General features: G+C 33.4%; 4 protein-coding genes and 2 long non-coding RNA genes across 11 annotated transcripts; 3 read left to right on the top strand and 3 right to left on the bottom strand.

Annotated features, from left to right (window-relative positions):
- The first annotated feature begins 8,474 nt into the window (after window positions 1-8,474).
- LOC100863729 (U3 small nucleolar ribonucleoprotein IMP4) lies at window positions 8,475-9,898 on the top strand. 2 transcript variants are annotated; one of them, XM_086906029.1, is made up of 2 exons: window positions 8,475-9,750; window positions 9,823-9,898. In XM_086906029.1, exon 1 carries the CDS (start codon window positions 8,771-8,773, stop codon window positions 9,704-9,706), a length of 936 nt encoding a protein of 311 aa, XP_086762155.1. In that variant the 5' UTR covers window positions 8,475-8,770; the 3' UTR covers window positions 9,707-9,750; window positions 9,823-9,898. The 2 variants fall into 2 exon arrangements, with proteins under 2 accessions (XP_086762155.1, XP_003694098.2); XM_003694050.4 differs by having other exon boundaries at window positions 9,835-9,898.
- On the bottom strand, window positions 9,397-10,344 carry LOC147657913 (uncharacterized). The gene is made up of 2 exons (XR_015291547.1): window positions 9,813-10,344; window positions 9,397-9,742 (listed from the first exon to the last, which is right to left on the bottom strand). It is a non-coding gene; the product is annotated as an uncharacterized LOC147657913 (long non-coding RNA).
- LOC100863612 (uncharacterized) lies at window positions 9,893-12,733 on the top strand. 4 transcript variants are annotated; one of them, XM_012487299.3, is made up of 5 exons: window positions 9,893-10,183; window positions 10,872-11,404; window positions 11,462-11,537; window positions 11,625-11,810; window positions 12,076-12,733. In XM_012487299.3, exons 1-5 carry the CDS (start codon window positions 10,063-10,065, stop codon window positions 12,486-12,488), a joined length of 1,329 nt encoding a protein of 442 aa, XP_012342753.1. In that variant the 5' UTR covers window positions 9,893-10,062; the 3' UTR covers window positions 12,489-12,733. The 4 variants fall into 4 exon arrangements, with proteins under 4 accessions (XP_012342753.1, XP_086762154.1, XP_003694097.1 ...); XM_086906028.1 differs by having other exon boundaries at window positions 12,145-12,733; XM_003694049.4 differs by having other exon boundaries at window positions 9,901-10,183; window positions 10,866-11,404.
- On the bottom strand, window positions 12,625-16,921 carry LOC100870028 (glycine dehydrogenase (decarboxylating), mitochondrial). 2 transcript variants are annotated; one of them, XM_086906026.1, is made up of 10 exons: window positions 16,605-16,805; window positions 16,436-16,514; window positions 15,841-15,976; window positions 15,383-15,773; window positions 14,797-15,317; window positions 14,425-14,704; window positions 13,698-14,347; window positions 13,159-13,622; window positions 12,935-13,080; window positions 12,625-12,875 (listed from the first exon to the last, which is right to left on the bottom strand). In XM_086906026.1, the coding sequence occupies exons 1-10, from the start codon at window positions 16,803-16,805 to the stop codon at window positions 12,765-12,767; spliced, it is 2,979 nt and encodes a 992-aa protein (XP_086762152.1). In that variant the 3' UTR covers window positions 12,625-12,764. The 2 variants fall into 2 exon arrangements, with proteins under 2 accessions (XP_086762152.1, XP_086762151.1); XM_086906025.1 differs by having other exon boundaries at window positions 12,935-13,622; window positions 16,605-16,921.
- LOC147657914 (uncharacterized) lies at window positions 15,127-16,297 on the top strand. The gene is made up of 2 exons (XR_015291548.1): window positions 15,127-15,268; window positions 15,426-16,297. It is a non-coding gene; the product is annotated as an uncharacterized LOC147657914 (long non-coding RNA).
- A 233-nt stretch (window positions 16,922-17,154) lies between the features above and the next one.
- Window positions 17,155-19,079, bottom strand: pont (RuvB-like helicase pontin). Its single transcript, XM_003694048.4, has 3 exons — window positions 18,791-19,079; window positions 17,923-18,598; window positions 17,155-17,822 (listed from the first exon to the last, which is right to left on the bottom strand). The coding sequence occupies exons 1-3, from the start codon at window positions 18,929-18,931 to the stop codon at window positions 17,269-17,271; spliced, it is 1,371 nt and encodes a 456-aa protein (XP_003694096.1). The 5' UTR covers window positions 18,932-19,079; the 3' UTR covers window positions 17,155-17,268.
- Between the last annotated feature and the right edge of the window lie 818 nt (window positions 19,080-19,897).

Below are 19,897 nucleotides of genomic sequence, written 5' to 3' on the forward strand. Positions count from 1 at the left end.
ATACCCTGTTGTTCAATTTGCCGAAACGAAACAGGTGTTGAACCCTCTTCGTTCTTTTCTTTTTTCTTTTTTCTCACGTTCCAAAATATCCATACTTCATCGGCTTAATAAATAAAATATTCTTTATATAAACTTTCCTCTATTTGCGCGATTCAACTTGTAAATATAACTTGAAAAATAGAGAGAGAGAGAGAGAGAGAGAGAGAGAAGGGAGAGGAAGAAGGAGGAGGAATTCGAAGGAGCGGTTTTAATTTTATTGCGGCAGATCGAATCGTGCACGTTGCATCCCTCTGCTTGTCAATCCTCCTCCCCCGGGGAGGGAGGAGGGGGAAGGGAGGGATAGGTCTCGACGAGAAGGAGGAGGACGAAACGGAAGCTAAAGGCGGTCGGTATCTGACGAGATAAGGGCGCAATCTCTGCTGCTCCCTGTCCACCCCCCTCCTCCATCCCCGCCGAGAGATCAAATTTTCTCCCTCCTTCTCTCTCGGCTCCAACCCCCCCTCTTTCTTTCTCTCCTCTTTCTTCGAACGTCGTCGAAAATTTGAATAAATCGTGATTTTCGATTGGGAAAAGTAATACGCCAAAAAAGAATATTTGAAATAAGAACGCGTGGAATTTTTGGAAAAACTTGGTGGGAAGCGAATAATCATTCGTTCAAATTTTCCAACGGACTCTATTTTAGAAATTAAATTTTCAAATAAATCTTGGAGAGGAAGAGGAATAAAAGAGTTTCAACGTGTTAAAATTCTTCTCTTATATTCGTTTCTCTTCGAACGAGAGGAGGAGAAGGGATCGATGAAATCGTTCTTGAATTTTCGATCGAATCGTCGGTCGAGCAAAAGAGAGAGAAGAAGAAGAAGAAGAAGGAAAAGAAAAACACGGGGGGGAGACAGAGGGAAAATCGAGTGGCCACCTCGCTCTCTCCTCCTCCTCCTCCTCCTCCTCGTCTAGAGAGGGTGGAAGAACCCTCGGCGTAGAAGGGGTTGAAAGAGACAGAGAGAGGGACGGTTGCCTGGCAACGACGAGAGGGGTGCCTGGCAGTATAGATCGCTATCCAGCCACCTCCTGAGGGGGCGGGCTGCGAGGGTGGAAGAGGCGAAACCACCCCGTTAGCAAGATGGCTTTATTACTCCTCCGCCGAGGAGTTGCCGATGTTGCTGCAGTAACTTGCTCCACCAGACCTCTAGGAAATGACTTTGGCGTAGGTGCTCAAGGGCCGCCTCCATCTTCGATTTATGGCGGAACTCGGACCCTTCTTCTTCTTCTTCTTCTTCGTTGCTAAAGATAGCGGGGTTTTAAAGTTAGAATCGCAACCTTACCTCGAATCTATCGTACAATTACGTATGTAGAATTCGTAGAAGGAATTCGTGTTCTTCTTCTTCTTCTTCTTCTGTTCTAAACTAGCCTAGTTTAGACACAAAGAGAGAGAGAGAGAGAATAATTAGGGCTGAGATATCGACTCCCTTTTACACACGGGATCTCTTTCTTCCTTTTTTTTTATCTGATATGGATTGGATAGGAGCGAGAAGACAATGGGGATCGATTGATAGTATCGTATTGCGCGAGGAATATGTCCAGAGAAACCGAGCTCGAGAGGAGGAGGTCGAGAGAGAAATTTTATTAAAACGATCCGATATTAAGTGAAAAAGTGAGCGATGGGTTTGACCTGCGCAGGAAAAGAACAAATAAACAAATCCACCCGATCTCTCTCGTAGTTCCAACACTTGCGATGCATTGAATTAAGCGAGAATGATTAAGTAAAGTTTTATCGTTTAACGCGTTTAACGATTCAAATTGCTTCGATCGAAGATCTGCTGATCGTTACACGCGTCTCGCGTCGTTTTCTTGTTTATGGATCCTCCGGCGACGGAGGGGAGGGCGCGGAGGGTGATTTAGTAAGATGAAAAGCTATCCCCCTATGGCGGCGTTGTCGGCGTTATCTAACGCAGACAGAGATTGCCCCTGTGTTCCTTACAAAACCCTAGCGGAGGGCAACGCGTTCGAGCTATCTTTCGCCGCTTTAGCCGTCGGAAAAGCGAGCGGACTTGCGCGGCGAGGGAGAGAAAATCGATCCTTTTCTCCCCGAGGTGAATCTCGCTCGCCGAATCCATCGATTTTTCCCTTCGAAATCGTTTCGATTTGCCAAGAATCTTCCTACGATTTTTTTCCGCGCCTGATGCGGAAGATAAATGTCGATGGTCGACAATTGTGTTGTGTTCACGCGATTAATTCGATAAAGATCGTTGGATCGTGTTTTTTCCTTTGTTTTTCTAAACGAACGAGTTGAAAGGTATTGCTTCGAGTGTTTGAAGGAACGAGCGTTTGGAAGGAAGTAGCGAAAGGTTTCTCGAATTGTTGAAAAGTTTAACCCTCGTATTTATATTTAAGAAGGTTGCCAAACAAGAGTATCCAGAATTAATTTCTTTCTCGAAAAGTTTAGATTGCCAGTCTCCAGAATATATTTACCCATACAATATATTCGTTCCTTTCTCCAACATTGAAAAGTTGAATCCTCGCGTTATATATTTGAAAAGATTACCAATCAAATAACAAGAGTCCCCCAGAATGTATTTACTAATGTGATATATTAATTCCTTTCTCGAAAAGTTTAACCCTCGTATTTATTTATTTCAAAAAGGCTATCAATCAAAAGTCTCCAGAATGTATTTACTAATGTGATATATTAATTCCTTTCTCGAAAAGTTTAGATTACCAATCGAGAGTCTCCAGAACATACATTTACTAATGTAACGTATTAATTCCTTTCTCGAAGATTTAACAAAAGATTTAATCCCCGTGTTTATATTTGAAAAGATTACCAATCATATATAACACGTAGAATATAATTAATACACTAGTAAACATATGTACAATAATAAAATTTTATCAACAATTTCTTACGTTTCGATTACAGACGAGTACTTATTATATTTACGAAGATACTTCCAATCACTTTAAATTTCCACAAACTTTAAAAAAAACACGTATCCTCGTATATCGATTTCGTCGAAAAACGATCGAGGAAGAGAGAGAGAGGGGGGGGGGGGAAGTTATCGGGATCGGTTCGACAGCGAGCTTCCGGGCGATTCATCCCCGGCTATCGACTCCGTTTCTTCCGGGCAATTTAATTTGCTAGTGTCAGCGCGACACACCTATAATCCCAAATTATCTACCCTTTCGTCCGTTACTATTAACGTTATTCGCAAAAACTCGGCCTCGAGCGATCCACCGCTGTTTCCACCTCCTCTCTTTCTCTCCCTCCCCAACAAATTCGCACCTGGCAAACTTGGCGAAATTACGAGAGAGAGAGAGAGAGAGAGAGGGATCTGAGAAATTAATTTTCACGAATAAACTCGCCCCTCCTATTTACGATAATATCATCCACGAAAAGAGTGGATTCTCCTGGAACGATCCCGCTAACTGCCCCAAGAATGGAGAAACTTTTCCTTTCTTTTTTCTTCCCCTTCGAGAGACAACTCGATCCGAATCGACACCGAACAGGGCTGCTTCCCTCTGGTGGAGGAAATTCCCATCTCGTGGAATTCGAAGAAAAGGAAAGAAGGCTGGAGGCAAGAAGCGAGGGCTGAGAATTAAATTTTTATATCTCTCGGTGAGAGTTTTGACCGATAGGAGAGAAGTCGAGGGGAGGGCGGGTGAGAGGATTAGGTAAAGAAATTGTGTAAATAAACCGAGGGGGGATGAGAGAAAAGGGAGAGGAGAGAGACGCTCGTAAAATCGTAAAGAGAAGGAGGAAGGAAAATGTAGAAAAGGGGTGGAAGCCGTCGTGAACCACTCGTAAACTGTATCCAGTGTAACCTGTGCTGTTAGATATCTTATCTATAGGAAGCTACGAGTTTTTGACTAGGGAGAAAGCAAGAAATTATCCCTCTGCTTGGTCTGTCTTCTGCGAAAACTTGGCGAAAATCTTCCAATCTATATATATATATATAGAAAGAGAGAGAGTTGTAACATCGTAAGTGGGATCGTAAAACGGTTGGAATTTCAGAGAGGACAAGGGTTCTCCTTTTAATCCCCCGTTCAGATCTTGTCTCGCCTTTCTTTCTATCGGTGTTAACCTAGTAAAATCGTTATCTTTCGACAGACTCCAAATACTTGCTTCGTGTCCAAGTACACTTCAAGTATAATATCTCGATCTCGAGATGCGATTTTTTAAATCAAATCGTGAATTCTAATTATTTTGTAAATTAAAATCCCTCGTCAATTTTTTCTCGAGCAAGTGGAAGAAGCAGAAGACTCATCTATATTGGGAAAAGTTCGCGAAAATACACTTTGAAAGAGAGTCGAATAGCTGATATTCAAACGAAACATTTATCTTGGACGAAAGTAGGATAAATAAAAACCGATCGATAAAGAAGAATAAAATATTTTTTAAAACGTTCAAAATCGAAAAGATTATTTTTATCATATTTATCATATTTATTTTATACGTTCCTCATGTACCACACGCGATTGTATAAACTTCTGATTAAAGGGTGAAGATCCTCCGATTATTACTATCACTCGAGAAAGAAAATCGGTTGAGACCGACTCGCGCCTCGAAATACCTTGTAATTTTCCACTTTCTATTCGATCTGAGCTAATTAATTTACCTCCAATTAATTACCGACAATTGCTCCCGCTCTAATTACGCGCGCTCGATTAGAATCTAGGAAAGTTTACGGGCGAGCAGGGCGATCTTAACGTCTCTCCTTTCGCATGTGATTTCTCCTCTAACGATAATAGCCGCCTAAATGCACGAAACGAAATCTTCAACTTATCTCGAATACACACGCATATATACAAAACATTCGACGTTTTATACTCGTCTTCTACATTCTTCGACTCGACGAGTGATCGCCGAGGATGGATTTGGTGTAGCGTGGCCGCGAAAACCGCGACCGCTAAATTAACTTCACAGTTTCTGATTCGCATTAATTGCTCGGCTCGGCTAATTAAGAAACGCGCGGTCTCGTTAGCGGCCGGTGAACAAGTTCGGCGGAAAGTGAGTTGGTCGAACGAGGGAGGGGGGAGTAAAAGAGAAAAAGAAAAGGAATTCGAATTCGTTTCGAGAGGATAGGTGTTGGGAAAATTGAAGTCGAGAGAAAGGAATAAATTTGTACAAGAAAGAAAAAGAATCGTTAATAATGAAAAGGATGGGGAATATTCGTGGAAAATGTAAGGCAAATGAGGCGATAACAGGGAAATGTATGTATTCGAGGATGTTGCACCCTTGCCAGGCATCGATCAAATTAATCCCATGCGAACTCGTTGTTTGCCATTTCCGACTGACGCGCGCCGATCCATCCTGCCACTCGCTTCATTCGCCCGTATGCAAATCGGGAAGGAGAATGATCGAGAGCCCCTAATCCGATCAAACATCTTTGTCGATTCGAAAACCTGCCTGTCACTGAGACGCGGCGACGAGTAACAGCGACGAGGTGCATTTCGATCGTTGAAACGAACCCACCATTTCTCTTTCTCTTCTTTTTCTCTTCCCCCTCTTTTTTTCTCCGACTTCTTCCGAGGAAGGATTCGATGGAAGAGGCGAGAGAGAGAGAGAGAGAGAGTGAAAGAAAAAGAAGAAAAGAAGAAGCTATATGGCGGATGAAGGCCGCTTTGTAGAACGATATCGCTAAGTGGAAATCAGTGAGCGGGTGGCGCCTCCGCCCTCTGCCCTTAAGGGCTCCTCTCGTTCACGCTCCTGGAATCGCGACGGCGACCAGCTACCAGGAACTTGCTAACTTCATTAAAATATTGCCATCAACACCGGGCCCCATTGTCTCAGCGCTTAACCGGCCGATTAAGCCTGGCCGCCATCGTTCCAGTCGAGAACAGTAGCCGTATTTTCTTTACCCGTGTCGCAAAAACCCGCTTATATGCCTATATCGTGTCTATCGATGCATCCGTGCTATCCGTGCTATATCGATTCCTTGAAAAATTATCTTGCGAAATGATTCGAAACGCTTTTCCTTTTTTTTTTCTTTTTCTTTTTTTTTTTTTTTCTTTTGCGAGACGATCGAAAGATCGAATCGTTACGTAGTGTAGTGGGAATTACAGGGAAGGATAAATCTTGCGTGTTATTTGTGATAAAGTAAATATATATGTAATGAATAAGGAGGATCACAATTATGAGATAAGATTAATAAAATAAAATAATAGTGGAGGGGCGGGGGGAGGGGGGGAGGGAAATGTTTCGTGATGTTGAGAGAGTAACGATTGTTGGCATTTTGTATTTTATATTTGATCGTATCGACAATTCGAAGGAATATCGAGGGATAAAAAAAGGAGGGAAGAAGAAAAAGGAAAAAGGGAGATCGAGAAACGAGAAAATCCGCACCAGGAATTCTGAACGTTATGCACGTACGAACGACGATGGGTCTTAATGGCAGCGCAGCGGGCAAAACGGGATAACAAAGAGGCTTTAACTATGTCCGCGATGTGCTCGGTTGAGTGACGCAGGACACGAGCCCGCAAGCCCTTCTCTCCTCCTTTAAGAGACGAGAAAACGAGCACGCGTGAATACGTCGGCAGAACGAGCAACGAACACAGACCACGCACGTCGTACGAAGAAGCTGCTCGTTCCCGTACGGTTTTTTGTCACGGCTGTAATTGAGCCTGTCTCGTCGAGCTACCATTTAAATGAATTACGAGGCGCCGTGCACGGCACGAGTCTTCTCTTCGGAATCGTTCCGACTTTTTTCGGAAATCGTGACGATTCGAATCAATCGCAAACCACGCGTCTTTTTTCCGATATATTCCGCATCATTTTTTTCTTTCAAGCTTCTTCTTTCATTGGAAAAAAATTCGAGACTCCCGTGAATGTTAAGTAGAAAGCAGTACAAAGAATGCCTTTGTAATTATGATTCACAGTTCGTCGCTAATTAAGTACAGCCTGAAAAATCATATTCCGCGAAGAGGAATAGCAAGCGGGCGGCTTTATCAAAGAGACGAAGGAAATCGCAAGCTGGTTGCAATTAACCACCAGAGAAAAAAGGGAAAAAAGATTGCTTCCCGACAATCCTCTATAAATTTCCAACAAACGAGATTGTGACGCTTTCAAAATTTCAAAAGCATTTATTTCACTACCCCTTTTTTAATTTATAAATTTATAAATATAAAAATAATACAAATGAACGATATAAAATCTCTCGATTATTCGTTGCTTGATTCTTTCTAAAAATTTCAAAAGAAATAACTAATACGATATCTACCGTAAATATTTGAAACTAATTACGTTTCAACTAAATCGATAACTTGTTATCGATTGCTACAGTTACCGACTACGAGCATAATGGTTCACGATATTATCCATATATTATTATTATGCGTGATATTATCCACGGAAAAAATTATTGATCGATAAAATTTTATTATAACGAATATACAAAAAGAAACGATAGATGGCGTTTATTATTTAAATTTAAATTTGCATCATAATCTTTTGATTTTATTATTTAAAAAAAAAATATAATTTCTTCTATATATTACGCGAATTATGTAATTTCACAATAATTAAATATCAATCATAATCAATTAATTAAAATTATTAAGCAATTAATTAATTAAAAAATCGTATTATTATGAAAATTGTGATTTTCTAAAATTTCTATGATTGATAATTATCAAAAGTTATACTCAATTATGTCTTTTACAATTTTATCTTAATATATATTTTTATTATTTTTAAAAACTAATATATCAAATAAAAAGAAATAAATAATTTTGCTTACATGCTTCCATGGTGGTTCATCAATATGTTTTCCACATTGTAACTTTTTCAATGCATCACCTATAATAATATTTATTATAATAAATCACAATTATACAAAATTTTTTTAAAAAATAATTCTAATTTTACACGATATTTATTCCTATTTCTTTTTTTCTTTTTTTTTTTTTTTTAATTTAATTATTAATTCAATCATTAATAAATTCTCTAAAAGAGAATTTTTTTTTCTTTTTTAAATTCTTAAAATATATACGAAAATTGATTGTACGTATAAAGTGTATATATGAAAATTTTTTGGACCGTTTGATTGATTAATGACAATTATTTATTATAATAATTATTATTTACAATGAAGAAGAAAACACTTACCATTATTGAAATTCATCAATGACGTAAATTCAAACACAAATTCAAGCACAAATTTCATTTTTGCAATTTAACATATGCACGAGATCTCTTCTTCTTGATTAAAAGTAATAAACTAATTTCGAAATGTTACTTGTCAAAGGCGTATTATTTTAGCTTTATGATTGGTTCGCCATATTTAGTAAAACCAATCACATTACGGATTAAATATTTGTGATTCGCTCGCCGTATCTAGCACAACCAATCACGTTACGGATTAAATATTTGTAATTCGCTCGTCGTATCTAACAGAACCAATCACGTTGCAGATTAAATATTTTTGATTCGCTTACCGGTGCTAGCAAATCCAATCATGTTACATATTATAGGTTAAATACTGGTATGATTGGCTTGCCATTGTCAATAGAATTAATCACTTTTTCAAATTTATACGTATAAAAATAGACCTAATTTAATAAAATATTTAATAATTCTTTTTTTTCTTACTTAATTTTAATTTAATAAAATCTTTATGATACAATGTTATTAAATTTTATTATCGTACAATTTATTCAATTTATTGTGTGCTATAATTATTATTGATATCGTATAAACACGTGTATTACTTATAACCTAATTTATAATTTCTCGTTTTTATTATTTAAAAAATTAAAAAATAAAATATATCTTAAAAAAATGTTACGAAGACAAGCAAGATTGCGTAGAGAATATCTGTACAGAAAATCAGTTCAAGATAAGTTAAAAAGCATCCAAGAAAAGAAGGAGAAACTCAAACGTAGTCTTGAACAAAATATACCAATACATTCAGATCTAAAAAAAGATGCTTTGAATATACAAAAGCAATTAGCTTGGGAAGATGCTGGACCAGAAATGGCTATTGCTATTGGAACCGAGATGAGTGGAACTTTGGGATCTCATGAAGATGATGAATATAGATGGGCTGGAGTCGAAGATCCAAAAATTGTGATTACTACTTCTCGTGATCCAAGTTCTAGATTAAAAATGTTTGTTAAAGAATTAAGATTGATATTTCCCAATTCTCAAAGAATGAATCGAGGAAATTATGAAATGAAACAATTAATACATGCCTGTAGAGCAAATGATGTTACAGATTTTATAATTGTACATGAACATAGAGGTGTTCCTGATTCTATTATTATATGTCATTTACCCTATGGACCAACTGCATATTTTACAATGTCAGATGTTATTATGAGGCATGATATTCCCAATATTGGAACGATGTCTGAACAATATCCTCATCTTATATTTCATAATTTTAAAACAAAGTTAGGTGAACGTGTTATGAATATTTTAAAATATTTATTCCCAGTACCAAAGGAAGATAGCAAAAGAATAATCACTTTTGCTAATCATGATGATTATATATCATTTCGCCATCACACGTGTAAAAAGATTCATGGAAAAGATATTGAATTGTCAGAAGTTGGACCCAGGTTTCAATTGAGATTATATGAAATTAAATTAGGCACCTTAGATGCAGAAGCAGCAGCTGATATAGAATGGGCGTTGAGACCTTACATGAATACTAGCCATAAAAGAAGATTTCTTTCTGATGAAGATGGATGGCAACAAGAAGATGATATTTAAAATTTTTATATCTTTCTATCAATTCCAACAAATGTTCTAACAATGTAAATAATAAATTTTTACACAAGATAATTTATTTTTATTTATTTTTTAATAATAATATTACCTTTTAATAGTAAATTTTTCAGATGATCCATGAACTGTGAACAAAAAATATTTTTAAATTTCGCGCGTTATATTCTAAATGCGTCACCGTTATTGCGCAATGCATTCTGGTATTCTTCGTGGCAGTTGTTTTTAAAAACGTCTTGGAAATAAACTAAATTTGGCTTTTGGGCGAGAATTTCTATTGGAAAAAGTGTTAAAACTTTTACAAATGCATTTGCATCGAAAGAACGAAAACTTATTAGCGCGTGATGCACGCCAATGTTCGTAAGCCCGCGAAATCTGAGAAGACGCCGCGGCGCAAGAAGCTCGTAGAGCAACAAAGCAACGCTATGGATATGTTCGTGACACCAAAACGTCAGAAAAATGACGGTGAGATCAGTTTTTATTTCATAGGGAAACACATTTGGTAGATCAGTTGCTTGTTTGCTCGTATCGCTTGCAGTATTCCGCATGATTTGCGCGCGTTCGTAGCAAATTTATCAATTTCCTTGCAATATTTACTCCTTACAATTTGCGTTTTGGTTACTAGCGCTTTTGTCCGTAGCGGAGAATCATTAAACTAATGATGTGTACAATTCATTCGTGGTTAGGTATTTTAAATTTAAAAAATTTCATGAAATAAACAGGCTTTGATGGCAAAACAATTCTATGATTAAAATAAAATATTATTCGAATGAATCATAATTGTTATAATACTCATAATTTCAAGTAGTTGTAAAACTCGTCATGTTCGTTTCAAAGTGTTCTATACCTATGTATTATAAACATACAGAGACTTCTTTGTATGTATATGTAATAAAAATTTATGTGACACATAATACGCGTCCACGAGATTTAATGATTGATTGTCATATTGATTTAAGAGAATTTCAAGATATATTAGGAATATTATAATTCAATGTTCTGATACCTATGCACACTTTTTATATAAAATTTGCATAAAAACAATGATCTTGAATCCTAAAAAGTTAATAAGAGTGGTAGTTAGACCTTACAAGTATTTTGGTCTCTTTCTCTTTCTTGGCAAGGTGCAGTCCGCTTTATCTTTCAGATCTAGAGGTCACGGGTATCTCCCGAAGTGGCCGTGTGAGAAAGAAATCTTCCAAACTCGTTGACTTTGAATCACCAGATGATTTTACGGATAACAAGTACAAACGTCAAAAAGCACAGCAATTACAAAATCAACAATTGTTGGACAGATATGAGTCCCAACATATATCATCAAATCAATCTATTCAGCATGGAAGTGGTGGAAGACAAAGGAAAAATTCTAATTCTAACTCTGGACAGCAAAGAATTAAGCAAGAGATATTATCAGATAATGAAGGGCAATCTTCAGCATCAGAATCAGATGATCCCTCTGGATTCAATGAAGATGACAGATATAGTATGGATTCTGGAAGCGATGATGATGTAGATCCTCTTATGATAGATGATAGAGAAGCAGGGTTTAGAAAACTTGAACCACCTGGCCAAGAAACACCTTCACAAGCAAATAGTTTGTATATGCTTGAGAAATGTAAGAAAAAATTAATTATTAAAGATGGCAAAATAATAGGTAGAATGAAGGCACAACGTAAAGACAAAGGGGTATGTACACATGAAAGTTATTAAGGGGATTATTTCACAATTCGATGATGTTTTCAGAAAACGAGATTTACCGCGTACATGTTGTGGGCTAAAGAAATTAGGCAAGAATTACTAGAGCAATGTCCTTATATGGGTATATAAGCTTCACTTGTTTCTCCATATTAAAATCTAGATTAGAAATTCGACGCTAATGTTACTCGTGAAACATTGCTTTTTGTAGATTTTGCAGCAATTTCTAAACGGTTAGGAGAACTATGGGCTACAGTACCAAATCTGGAAAAATATAATTGGCGCAGACGCGCAAAACGCTTGGCAGCAAAACCTCATTCTTTACCTGCGAGTAAAGATGAGCCTGTTTGGAAAATGCCGCCACCTGCTTCGCGAAAAAAATTCATTAATAAAATTGGTGGGTTTGTTGGTTCTCATGTATACATCATTTTTACAAGTATATCTCTAAAAGTTATGTGGTAGTTTATTCATCTTAATTTGCTTCTCGTGCACGCGTATTAGTCAAAAGTCTCTCAGATAATATTGTTTTTATGCCTAAGAATTATATGGTAGATGTCTCATTATCATTTGTTTTACATGCATGCATCTCGTATAGAAATAGGCAAACTGAATAACACGATGACGTTGTAATGTTTTATGTTTCGTCTTTTTTTGTCTTATAGGTAATGGAAAAGATCAAAAGCCCGCTACTTCCAAAAAAACTATTCAACTAGGTCTACCCTCCGTTGTAGGAAATGTTCCGGTATCACCGCCATCGAATCGAAGTGGTAAAGATTTGGTTAACGAACCAATGATAGGAACAGGAATGTACAAAGTTGTTGGAACTCAACCTATCGATGTAGCTGCGCATCTAAAACTTCTCGGTGAGAGTTTAACAATCATCGGTGAACGATTGAAGGAACATGATGGCCAAATAGCAGTATCAGGCAGTCTATCGGTTTTACTGGATTCTCTGCTTTGTGCACTAGGTCCTTTAATTTGTCTAACGCAACAGGTACCAGAAACTAATGGAGCTAAACACGAAACACTTTCGCAAATGCTTGACAATATTGCATATCTTATGCCTGGTTTGTAATATATGTATAAATATTCATAAAATAATCTAGTAATATATAATGTAAATATAAAAATTGACAAACATAGTTATTAAAATTATAAAATTAATGAATAATAGAAATTAAGTTATATAGCTTTGTTTGCTAAAGAAAGAGTTTAGAGTCAAATATTTGTTATATTTTGTCTGCTTATAAAAATATTAAATTTTATATAAATAATATGTTTGTACAAAAAATTATAATAAATATTTAAATAATTCTATAACTAACTGTACAAGATAAACAAGTAAAACTTATTATTGATCTGATAAAATAGGAGGACATGTACAGAATAGATTTTTATCTCCATATGTATCATCTATTCTCCCAACACTTGGCCAAATCTTGTTATTTCCCTTTACAAATGGCTGTAAATAATAAATAACTTATTTATTGTTTTACTTTATTATAAATATTGAATACTTACAGCTGGAAATGCTGCCAATTCTCGTGAGTATGGTCTATTCCACGCACTTGAGATTACTTGCTCTTGAGTGTGTGGTGCCATTTTCAGTGGATTTTTAACAATATCTAATTTACCATTTTCTATATCATTAATTTCTTCTCGTATATCTAAAAAATAAAACTTATTAATATTTGTTAATGATTTCACAAATAAAAAAAAATCTTTAAGAAATATAGTATTCTTACATATTAGAGCATTGCAAAATCTGTCCAATTCTTTTTTATCTTCAGATTCAGTTGGTTCAATCATTAATGTACCTGCTACAGGCCAACTCATTGTCGGAGCGTGAAAACCATAATCCATTAATCTTTTAGCGATATCTACAGCTTCGATATTTGCCGTTTTCTTAAAATCCCGTATATCCAAAATGAATTCATGCGCTACTAATCCTGTCTTTCCTTTGTATAAAGTTTTATAATATTTCTCTAATCTTTTACTCATGTAATTAGCATTTAGGATAGCAACTTGCGTAGCTTTTCTTAATCCTTCTGGACCCATCATTTTAATATAAGCCCAAGAAATTGGTAAAATAGCTGATGATCCGAAAGGAGCAGCTGATACCGCACCAAATTGTTTTATATTGTTATGATTATTACTCGAATAATTAATTATAGGATGAGATGGAAGAAAAGGTGTAAGATGCCGTTTACTGTAATCCAAAAATTATTTTTATTATATTCGCAAATATTAAATTATTTAATCAAAATACTAAATTATTACTTACACTCCAATAGGTCCCATTCCAGGTCCTCCACCGCCGTGAGGTATGCAAAACGTTTTATGCAAGTTAAGATGTGAAACATCGCTACCGTAATCACCTGGACGACACAATCCAACTTGAGCATTCATGTTGGCTCCATCTAAATACACTTGACCACCAGCTTTATGAATCATAGTACAAATATCGGCAATAGTCTCTTCAAACACTCCATTTGTTGATGGATATGTTATCATTAAACAAGATAATGTATCTCGATATTTATCTATCATTTCCGCCAAGTGTGAAATATCTATGGAACCATCTTTCTGTACAAGAATAGGCTTCACTTGCATACCAGCCATTTGGGCAGAAGCAGGATTAGTACCATGAGCAGAAATAGGAATCAAGCAGATTTGTCGATGATTATTTTTATTCGATTCATGATAACGTTGTATAGCTCTTAGACCAGCATATTCGCCTTGAGCTCCACTATTTGGTTGAAAACTTATGTTATCGTAACCCGTTATAGCGCATAAATCTTGTTCCAATTCGGCAAATAATTGATGATATCCTTTGGTTTGTTCAATAGGAACGAATGGATGTATATCTGTAAATCCACGTAAACTACAAGGCATCATTTCCGTAGTTGAATTCAGTTTCATTGTACAAGATCCCTGTTGAAATAATTAAATTCAAGAATATAGTTATTTCAAAAAATAGTACACAAAATTCTTTTTCATGTGATCTTTACCAATGGTATCATACTATGTACGAGGGACACATCTTTATTTTCTAAAGATTTCATATAACGAACTATTCTTGTTTCGGATTGATAACTATTAAATACAGGATGTTGTAAGTATGGCGTACAACGCGCGAAATGAGATTTGTTTAAATTTTTATTAAAATATGCCTTTTCGTTACATATTTCTTTAACGGTCATTTCTGTAGAGAATATTTTAAAGATATCATTTATATCTTGTTCCGTAGTAGTTTCATCTAGAGATATCCCGATTCCATCCTCGTAATATCTGGAAAAGATAATATCTTTATTTTTTCATACTAATATATATATATATATTAGTATAAATATATATATATATATTTTTTTTTAATTAATTACCTAAAATTTATTTTAAATGAAATCGCATTTTCCTTTATAATTTTTAAGGATATCGAAGGTGATATTTTTATGGTATCAAAGAAATATTCATTGTTTATTTTATTTCCTGATTTTTCTAAACCTCTTGCCAGGATCAGTGTCAGAAAATGTACTCTGTTTGCAATATTTTTTATTCCTTCAGGTCCATGGTATACAGCATACATTGCAGACATATTTGCCAGTAATGCTTGTGCAGTACAAATATTGCTGGTAGCTTTGTCTCTTCTAATATGTTGTTCTCGTGTTTGAAGAGCTAAGCGATATGCATCTTGACCGTTCAAATCTTTCGTAACACCGATCATTCTTCCAGGCATTAAACGAACCAATTTTTTACGGCAAGCGAAAAATCCAGCATGTGGTCCTCCGTATCCAAGTGGAACTCCGAAACGTTGACTAGTACCAACGCATATATCAACTTCAAATTTACTTGGAGGTTTAAGTATAGCTAACGCTAACAAATCAGTAGCAACACAAACAAGAGTCTGTAATAGAAAACTGATTATAATTAATATTTAAAAAAAATTTTTTTTTATGTAAAATTACATACACCATCTGCATGCGCCTTCTTCACAACATCTTCAAATGCATAGATAGATCCAGTTGTATCAGGATATTGGAAAAGAATTCCAGAAATATTTTTTGCGCTGGTATCAATTTTGAAAACATCTCCAATTTCAAGATCAAGACCTAAAGAAGTGGCACGCGTTGCAATTACGCTAATCGTTTGAGGATGAACTTTATCAGAAACGAACAATTTTTTTCTTTTATTGCTCCTGTGAGTAAGTGCTAAAGCCTCTGCTGCTGCAGTGCCTTCATCTAAAAGAGATGCGTTCGCTATTTCCATTCCAGTTAAGTCGCATATCATTGTTTGATAATTCAATAGACCTTCAAGTCTGCCTTGTGAAATTTCTGGTTGATATGGTGTATACTGCGTCGTCCTATGATTTTTATTAATTATTTTAATTATGTCAAAATCATTATGAATTACATTTCAAAATAATATACCATCCTGGATTTTCAAACATATTCCTCATGATAGTATGAGGCACGCAACAATTATTATATCCCATCCCAATATACGAACGCCATATATCGTTTTTTTTTGAAATTTGTGTAATCCTCTTCAAAAGTTCGTATTCAGCTAAAATACAATTGCTATTTTACACAATCTGCAATCATGATGGGAGAATATATTTGTTATTTTAAACAAAAATATAATTAATTTACAGCCTTAGAAAATCACGTGAATAAATTTAACTGCACGAGACTGACCTTTGACTTAAGATATAATCTTCTCGAAATAAAAAATCGTGTTATTTATTCTATAATAAAATTAATGAATATTTTAACTGAGAAAGATATTCAGTTTTTTTTCTTTAACAATTAGTTTATAAATATTCAATTTTTATTAAAATATTTAATGTGCCAAATTATTAATAAAGATATTTTAATTAAATATTTATATTAATATTGTGTTTATTTCAGTATCACAGGGTTATCAGTTTGCACGTGTTTCATATCTAGTCTTGTGTATATACGTTTCTCTTTTAACTAACCAGTTTTAATATACTATTTCCAATAAATTATTTATTTTACTTACTAATCGGTTGTTCGATCTTCAATTTTTCTTTATAAAGAATTTTTGCTGGAATAGCCGCTTTTGTTAATTCTTCCAAATTCTTTAAATTAAATTAATTAAATAAATTGATAATTATTTTTAAAAAATTAATATTTTCATTTTCATCAAATAAAATTACTATATATATTACCTTATATCCTATAGTTTTTAACATTTCCAATTGTTCATATTGTCGGGGACCAATATGTCTAATTTGAAATTCATGTTTTTGTGGGAAGATTTCATTAACTTTTTCTTTTCGTATGTTGTTTAACGTTAATCCATGTGCGTATCGAAATATATTACATTTATTCAACATCATACATTCTCTTAATTTAAAAATGTATAACATAATTATAATTACAAATTACAAAAAAAAATTATTATTAAAACTTAATAATAATTAAATTTTTAATAATAAGTTTAAAAACTGTATTTACTTAATAAAGAGAGAGTATCTAGAACACTAAATGTTTATTAATGTAAACAGAGATTTTATACCCTAGGACGTATCATCTTGTGATGTCACAATTTCTGATTACAACTTGATCTTTAGTAACCCTAAGTTATAAAATATCTTAGACAATATTGGGAAATTAAGTACCTTTACACGCGCATATATATTATATATTTATTCTTTATTTTCATAATTAGCTCTTTAAATAGATAAGAATCAAAAAAAAAAAAAAATAACGAATGCATTTCATACAAAGTTAGCTTTATTTTTAAGATCTTAATTTTATAATACAACTGAATTTCTTATACTTAAGCTACAGGAAACTTAAATATCAATTGTAACCAATTAATCGAATCATTCATTTCATAAATTTATCTTTATTTTGTGTAAGAATTTTAGCAGAAGACTTTGCATCTAAGAACAATGATGCTACTTCTTCAATATCTTCTTTCTTTATTATTGTTCTTTCATTAACTTTGGCAGTTAATGCCGCGGGAGTTAAAAGTTGTACTACATATCTAAGCGTTGTTTTTGTACCTACTTCACCAAGAGCTGATAAAGCTTCATCTTCGATTTGCAATCCTTCTGTTGTAGCTCTTAATTTGACGATTTGTTCTATTTCCGATCTAGAATAAGGAAGCGTTCGTATAATTAATAGTCTATCTAAAAGATCAAGAGGTATTCCATGAGGTGATATAATATCTTCTGTTCCTCTAATTATGCAGCGACCACGATTTGTTGCAAAGATAACTATTGGTGCAATTGCGCTTTCCAACGCACGATGAAGATACGTAAACGTTTCTATATCTAACATGTGTACCTCGTCTATAAATAAAACTCCTGGTACTAATTCTGCAATTCCTTGATCAATATATTTATTTACTACTTTGTTTATTTCTTTACGCAATTTATCTATAATGCATAATATAAATATATTTTTAGTTTCAAATTAAAATTTTTATTACCAATATTATATATTATATATAATTTTTTTAACTACAAATTCTTTTACCTGTAATTTCTGTCTTTTTAGGTTTCATTAATTGACCCATCATAGACATAATATCTTGACCACCTTGTGGTTTAGCATTAGCAACATCTAGATCATGTAATGTTACATCTTGAATGACTTCTTTTTTCTTGTGTACATCACCTTTAGGTAAAGGAACATATTCTTCTGCTTCCAAGTCAAATTCAGTTGCAAAATTATCACTTCTACCCTGTCTTTTTACAGCACCATTATTTGCTTCAATGTAAATTACATCTCCTGTTTCTACCTTTTCCTTTTGCAAAGATTCATATATGGAAGGATCTAACTTTAACTGCTTAGTACCTTTAGCAGTTTTTAATCCAATTACTACATGAGACACTGTTTTTCCATATCCACCCATTGGATTTTCTGTTTCAATTGGAGTTAATTCTGTAACTTCTCCTTCAAATACTTCTTTAGTCTCTTTGATTCTAAGACCAATAGCTCTTCTAAAATTTTCCATCAAAACTTCTGTCTTTTTTATTTCAGAACTATAAACTTCTGAGCCTACCATAGGACAAAATGGTACTTTATTACCTAATTCTTGAGCAATAGCTAATGCAATTGCAGTTTTTCCAGTACCAGGTGGACCAGCTAATAACACAGCTCTACCAGCCATTTTCTTTGATTTTATCATGTCAACAACTATTCCAGCTGCCTAAAATATATGGAATAAAAAGAAATCTAATTATTTTTCTAATTTCAATAAAAAAAATTCATGCAGAAAAAATTAATTAAAAAAGATAATGACTGATAAATATTGATAACTAAATATATATTTTAATAGATAAATATTAGAAATAATTATAATTTTTATATGCTAGTATAATTCTAAATAAATAATTCTAACCTCACGAGCCATTTCTTGACCAACAAGGCCGGCTGCAGCTTGTATTGCTGTACCATTTTCATCAAGACCTAGGCCTTTTATATGTGTATGAGCTGATATTCTTTGAGTCTTTGCAGTACTTTTTACCTCTTCGATTTTCATTCTTTTTTCAGTATATTCAAAAAAAATCTTACTTCTCAATAACACGTTGTATAAATATTTGTTTGATTGATATAACTTCTATTTCTTCCATATTGAATTGTTATGGCAACACATAAACTTAGTATTCATAGCATTTCCCGCGAAAATTAAATCTTTTTTTAATCTTCAACGAATTAATAAATAAAATAACAATGAAATATTGAATTAAATAATAACGTATAAATGAATGAAAAAAATATATCATGAAATATATAATAAATATATATCAAAAAATATGAAATAAAAAAAAATTTGATTAAAATATTAATTTTGAGAAAAATTATTATATCGTTTTAATAATAATAATTCTACATAAACAAATATCTGATTATTATTTTAATGAATATGATTTTTCTTTTATTCAACAAATTTTAATCTTTTTGAATTAATTTTATTTTTTCTAAATTAATTAAAATAAAAATTAAAATTTTATTTTGCAATTTGTAAATTTTTTTTTTAATTGAAGATTAAATTTTTAAAGATTAATTTTAGATTAAATTAGATTAAATTTTTATTAATTTCTATCAAATTTAAACTTAAGTTTTTCAATTTTTAGAAATTAATATTAAACTAATTTTATATTATTATAATACAGTAATTAATATTATATTTTCTTTTTTTTAATATAATATAATCTACAATTTTCAAAAATTGTCTAATTCATAAATTGAAACACCGCCTAATTGTTAAACATTAAAACTAAATATTACATAACAAAATTAAAAAATCCAAATATCTAAATTAAATTTTTAATCTTTTATAAATCCAAATTAAATTAATAATGTAAGAATTTTATGTACTATTTCCTCATTTATATTTCATTTATGTGAATTTTGTTTATTTTGTCTAGTAAATTTTATAAAATTCATAAGTAATTCATCTTCTTAATAATAGATGTCTCATAAGCACATGATTTTCTCCAAAGTG

Source organism: Apis florea, unplaced genomic scaffold, assembly GCF_048593485.1.
Source record: "Apis florea isolate Af1SG1 unplaced genomic scaffold, ASM4859348v1 contig_2492_pilon, whole genome shotgun sequence".
In the NCBI taxonomy this organism is placed as follows: Eukaryota; Metazoa; Arthropoda; class Insecta; order Hymenoptera; family Apidae; genus Apis; species Apis florea.

What these genes read in the sequence shown, in the direction of transcription:
- LOC100863729 (XM_086906029.1), top strand. Translation starts at nt 8,771, where the DNA reads ATGTTACGAAGACAAGCAAGATTGCGTAGAGAATATCTGTACAGAAAA.
- LOC100863612 (XM_003694049.4), top strand. Translation starts at nt 10,063, where the DNA reads ATGCACGCCAATGTTCGTAAGCCCGCGAAATCTGAGAAGACGCCGCGG. An exon ending in AAAACGTCAGAAAAATGACG is followed by an intron (nt 10,184 to 10,865) that starts GTGAGATCAGTT and finishes TTTATCTTTCAG; the next exon opens with ATCTAGAGGTCACGGGTATC. An exon ending in AGAGCAATGTCCTTATATGG is followed by an intron (nt 11,538 to 11,624) that starts GTATATAAGCTT and finishes TGCTTTTTGTAG; the next exon opens with ATTTTGCAGCAATTTCTAAA.
- pont (XM_003694048.4), bottom strand. Translation starts at nt 18,931, where the DNA reads ATGAAAATCGAAGAGGTAAAAAGTACTGCAAAGACTCAAAGAATATCA. An exon ending in GTCAAGAAATGGCTCGTGAG is followed by an intron (nt 18,599 to 18,790) that starts GTTAGAATTATT and finishes CATATATTTTAG; the next exon opens with GCAGCTGGAATAGTTGTTGA. An exon ending in TAAAAAGACAGAAATTACAG is followed by an intron (nt 17,823 to 17,922) that starts GTAAAAGAATTT and finishes TATGCATTATAG; the next exon opens with ATAAATTGCGTAAAGAAATA.
- LOC100870028 (XM_086906025.1), bottom strand. Translation starts at nt 16,805, where the DNA reads ATGTTATACATTTTTAAATTAAGAGAATGTATGATGTTGAATAAATGT. An exon ending in TCATTTAAAATAAATTTTAG is followed by an intron (nt 14,705 to 14,796) that starts GTAATTAATTAA and finishes TATCTTTTCCAG; the next exon opens with ATATTACGAGGATGGAATCG. An exon ending in GGAATGGGACCTATTGGAGT is followed by an intron (nt 13,623 to 13,697) that starts GTAAGTAATAAT and finishes TTTGGATTACAG; the next exon opens with TAAACGGCATCTTACACCTT.